Raw genomic sequence first — 5,202 nt, 5'->3', positions numbered from 1 at the left:
AAACATACAGATGTGTTTCTACGATGAAGAGTACCACTGGAGAATTCACAAAGGCAAGCACAGAAGCACACACACACACACACACGCACACACACACACTCAGAAACACACACATACACACATATTCATGCATATTCACATACACATATATATTCAAATATATTCACATATGTATACACACACACGCACACATATATATTCAAACATATTCACACACACATATATAGTACCCACACATATAGGTTACCCACTATAGTATGGAGCTTCCTTCAGTGGTCTGACCTCTGAGACTTATTTATTATTATTATTATTATTATTATTATTATTATTATTATTATTATTATTATTGTTATTTGCATTTATATAGTGCCCATCTCAGACTCAAGGATGCTTTACAGACAGATTTTATTGGTTACTGTGAAGGGTCTCTTGTGTGGCTCAAAATTGTAGAGTTGCACAGACACACATACACACACACACACACATACTCTGTGCTGCCTTTTTACTAGGCATGTAGGCAAAACACTTGGATTTAGTCTGAGAACTGTGGTGTTATTACATCATTATCTCTGCGGGTCAGACAGCCTTCAAAAAAACGGTCTCCAGGAAACTGGATGAGATCACCCTCCTCAGCCAATGGCCGGCCACTCTGGTATCCACTAAACTCTGAGGAGACGCAGGTCGTTGCCATGGTGGAGCGGAAAGGCCTTCGGGTGGAGTACATGTGACGAACATGAACGTGGCCAGCGGATTTCCTGCTCTGAAGCCTCTTTCTTAGCAGTCGGCCCAGCCAGACTCCACCCACCAGCAGGAGGAGCACTGCATTGGCTACCAAGGCCACCACAGTGACATGCTGCAGTTTAACCCCACCCACCGGTGACGGCACTGTTGTAACAAACCCTGCACAGTGATCACGCGGCGCTACCTGGCACAAAACTCCACCCACCACACTCTCGACACAGGCGATGTAGGTGGAGTCAGGGCGGAGCTCCTGCAGAGTTACCGCCCTGGTCTCGCCGTCCGTGTAGACGTAGCGTGGGAAGCGGACGGGACGACCGAAGCGATCGAACAGTACACGGAACAGCAGTGTTCTGCCTGCAGCTGCCTTGGTGTCGGAGACGATGCTCCAACGGACCCTGGCCTCACCGTGGGTGATGCTGTCCACACTTACATTCATGATATGATTCCGGTTGAACTGACAGGAATCCAACTCTGACCTCACTTCCTGATGCTCCACCTGCCCAGAAGATTCTATGCGTCCCAGAGTGCCGGTGCGCGGTGATGCCACACTATCCCCTACGCCTTTCTCTCTTAGCGTGGGTGGAGCCTTAGTTGTCAGAGCTCCTACTAAGTCCAATAAGGGGCTTGTTTTCCCAGAGTGTCCAGAATTGCTGGGTGGCGCATGAAGTCTTGGCCTGGACCACTTCCTCCTCCTCTGTAGGGGAGGTTTGTCCTCAGCATCTACAACCGTCACAGCTTTGTGATCCTCTCCTGTCCGTGGCTTCTCCTCCTTTGTGACTAGGGTCTCCAGCAGACCTGCTCCTCGACTCTCCAGTGGTTCTGTCTGGTAATCTGCTCCACAGAAACCACTATGGTTCCCTCCAGGTAGCAGCTGAGTGTAGTTAACATAATCTAAGTATTTTCCCTCTAACGCTGGGGGCTGATGACATCGCACAAATACACCCAAAAGCTTTCCCTGAGAATGCACCGCTGTCATCCAACTCTTTAATTTGCCCATCCGACAATCACAAGTCCAGTTATTGCCGTTTAGGTCCAAACTGAAAAGCACCCCATTCGAAGCGAAGATCTCACCGGACAAGATCGTGAGTCGATTGTTTTTCAGCTTTAAGACTTTTAGATACATGAGGTGACCAAACGCTGCAGCGTCAACACGCGAGATCTGGTTGTCACTGAGGTCGAGGTGTTCAATGCGCTCGAGCGGGTCCAGTAAACCGGCAGGGATCTCCATTAGCTCGTTACTGTCAATCATAAGCTCTTTCAGGCGCGACAGCCCTTTAAACGCACCACCGTCAACCCGGTAGATTTTGTTATTACTCAGCGACAGTTTTGTGAGCTTTTTCAAGTTCTGAAACATGTGATTTCCAACATGTCTTATCTGGTTCCCTGAGAGTAGTAAAGTTACTAAAGACTTAAGTTGGGAAAAAGTGAAAATATCGCGCAGTTCTGTTTGCTTGTTATCTGAGAGGTTTAAAAACTGTAATTTTGTAAGACTTGAAAAAGCACTTCGATGAATATGCCGAAGCTGGTTGGATTCCATATGTAGAAACACCAGATTGGTCAAGTGTTTAAAAACGGACTCCTGCAATAATTTAATAGCATTGTTGTCAAGTCTTAGTTTGACGACGCTCCCCAGATTACCAAACGACTCGGGTGTTAATTCTTTAATGTCGTTGTTGTTGCCGTATAGGATTTGGAGCTTTTTTAACGGCTGTAAAGTCCCAGGCTGCATTGTTGAGATTAAGTTGTTGCCCAGATACAGTTCCTCGAGCTTGTATAGTTTTTCAAATGCTTTTGGATGTATGCTCCGTATTCTGTTAAACTGAAGATTGAGTCTCATGAGGCTGTTATAACGCACGAAGTCCAACGCACTGACGTTGCGGATGAAGTTTCCCGCAAGGCCCAGAACCCGCACGTCCGTTGCGCTATCAGCCGGTGTTTGTGGCACGGCGCGCAGCCCGCGGTTTGCACAGAGGATATGCTGCGCAAGTTGGCAGTCGCATCGCTCGGGACAATTTGGTCGCACAGGGTGAAAGGACAGGAATATAAGCGCTCCAGCGCAACACAACATACATTTAAATGACATACTTTTCGCCATTCCCACGAAGAAATTACAACACGCATCAACACTTTAGACATTACTTTGTCCCAATCCAGTCTCTTCGGGGTTCATTTCAGATGATAAATGTTAACAATTGGAATAAATCCATTGTGCAGTTTTACAGAAACTCCGTCTTCAACAACTTTGCAGCCAGTCCTACTTCATGGCGAAGTAAGACAAAGAAAGACCAACCTACGCACAGGCTTTGTGCGCTAAAGCGTCTTCGAGCGGGAAACCGTTCGCCTCGTTCAGGATCTCTGATTCCACAAGTGGTCATCTGGTGCAGATTACACACACACACACACACACACACACACACACACTGATGCTCTGAGTTCAGGCATGGATCACTCCGCCCCTTTCTCCCCGCGTCGGCCAGATGTGGACAGCAGTCCACTAACGACACCCCCCCCCCCCCTCCACACACACACACACACACACACACACACACACACACACACAAAAGCATCTTTGGACTATGACAAAAGCAGATTCTACCTTCCCACGAGGGTCTCTCGAGGACTCAGTTCTGGAATCAGAATGCTTGTTTTAAAAAGAGCAATTGAATGGAGGGGAAACACCAGAAGGGGAAGAGAGAAGTGAAGAAAGGAGTTTCCCAGAGGAAACCGTGATCTCAGGCCACGTGCCAACCAATTGGTAGAGTATCTCTCAGCTGTGAGGGGGCACATAATCACACAAGCTGTACATACTATACATAGAATCCCAGACCAGCTCTGCACATTTCCTCTTTTCCCCCTATTAGCACCAACACCATTAGCAACAGATGACACAATAAACCCAGTTCTGAAGTAAAGACACTTAAAAGAAAGGAAGGGCCAGATGTTTCATATTTCCATCAAGGTCATGACTTTTGGATGGTGCTCTAATAGCTCTAATACATTTAACTAAACAAGTCAAACTAACAGCTTTAACAACTCAAAGTAAAAGCATTAAACTAAAAGCATTTAACTAACTGTTATACCTAACAATTCAAACTATTAGCTCTAACTAGTAGCTTTAAATAACAGTTCTCACACATTTATCTAACAGTTCTATCTAACAGCTTTAACTAACAGCTCTACAGTTTTACAATTGACAGTTATAACAGCTTTAACTAACATCTCTAACAGATGTAACTAACAGCTCTAACAGTGTTAACATATCTAACAGCTCTAACCTCTCAGTCTACACACACATACGTACATACAAACAAACATATTTAGTATTTCCTCTGAATGTGCATACTTCCCAGTGTGTCCAGTGAGAAGGGGCCTGTTAGTATCAGTAAGGTCATTTCCTTTCTAATACTCATATGAATATATCTGCTTACCCATAGCAGAAAAGGCCAAGACTATAAAACTGCAATATCAGTATGTGTGTGTGTGTGTGTGTGTGTGTGTGTGTGTGTGTGTACACAAGATCATATATGCATATAAAAAACTTGCTCCCATAAAATAATACAGATCTAAGGAGAAGGTAGCACTCACATGAATATATCAGCTTACCCAGAGAAGCCAAGATGGTAAAACTTCAATATCAGTGTGTGTGTGTGTGTCTATGTATGTGTGATCACTTGCACATACTTGCACACATAAAATAATACAGATCTAATAAGAACAGAAAGAAAAGATGAGAGTGAAATTAGTACAGGAGTAGGGAGTGTTTAACAGATGTAGAGTAAACAGTAAACAAAAGGCATATTGCAGAGAAAAGGAGAGAGCGGGAGGATAGAGAGAGGATATATATATAGATATATATATATATATATAGAGAGAGAGAGAGAGAGAGAGAGAGAGAGCAGGAAGATAGAGGAGAGAGAGGATAGAGAGGATATTTATTTATAGACAGAGGGGAGACCAATAGGAGAGAGTAGAGAGGAGAGAGAGAGAGAGAGAGAGAGAGAGAGAGAGAGAGAGAGAGAGAGAGAGAGACAGCAGTAAGTGTAACAGAAAGCTTGCTGTTGTCAGCCTGACCCAGACACTGTTTGCAACAATGGGAACATTCAGTATTTTAGTATTCAGTCCATTAACATGACTGTACATCATACCAAACAGGACAACCCAGCTGTGTGGGTGTGTTCTGTCTCTGTCTCTCTTGTTCACCCCCCACCCCCCACCCCCCTCACTTTCTCTCTGCCATAATAGAAGTATTGCTTTCTGTCTGTCAGTCTGGTGTATGGAAACACCTAAATCAAAGCTTTCTACTCGTAAGCTCAAATTCAAAACTTATTCCTCTGAACCCTGTGCAAATATCCCCCAATACTTGCTTCATTTCAAAAGATTGTCACCTGAAATGTTTCATCACCCCAGTATACACATGCACACATACACACACACACACACACACACACACACACACACATA

General features: G+C 44.6%; 1 protein-coding gene across 1 annotated transcript; it reads right to left on the bottom strand.

Moving 5' to 3' along the window:
- Positions 1-349: 349 nt before the first annotated feature.
- On the bottom strand, positions 350-3,100 carry tril (TLR4 interactor with leucine-rich repeats). Its single transcript, XM_027014956.2, has one exon. It carries the CDS (start codon positions 2,834-2,836, stop codon positions 533-535), a length of 2,304 nt encoding a protein of 767 aa, XP_026870757.2. The 5' UTR covers positions 2,837-3,100; the 3' UTR covers positions 350-532.
- Positions 3,101-5,202: the final 2,102 nt, after the last annotated feature.

This window comes from Electrophorus electricus, chromosome 8 (assembly GCF_013358815.1).
Source record: "Electrophorus electricus isolate fEleEle1 chromosome 8, fEleEle1.pri, whole genome shotgun sequence".
Taxonomy (NCBI): Eukaryota; Metazoa; Chordata; class Actinopteri; order Gymnotiformes; family Gymnotidae; genus Electrophorus; species Electrophorus electricus.
Note: the sequence above shows the minus strand (reverse complement) of the source record. Positions and strands in the feature narration are given on the sequence as shown.

Coding starts and splice junctions, on each gene's coding strand:
- tril (XM_027014956.2), bottom strand. CDS start 2,836: ATGGCGAAAAGTATGTCATTTAAATGTATGTTGTGTTGCGCTGGAGCG.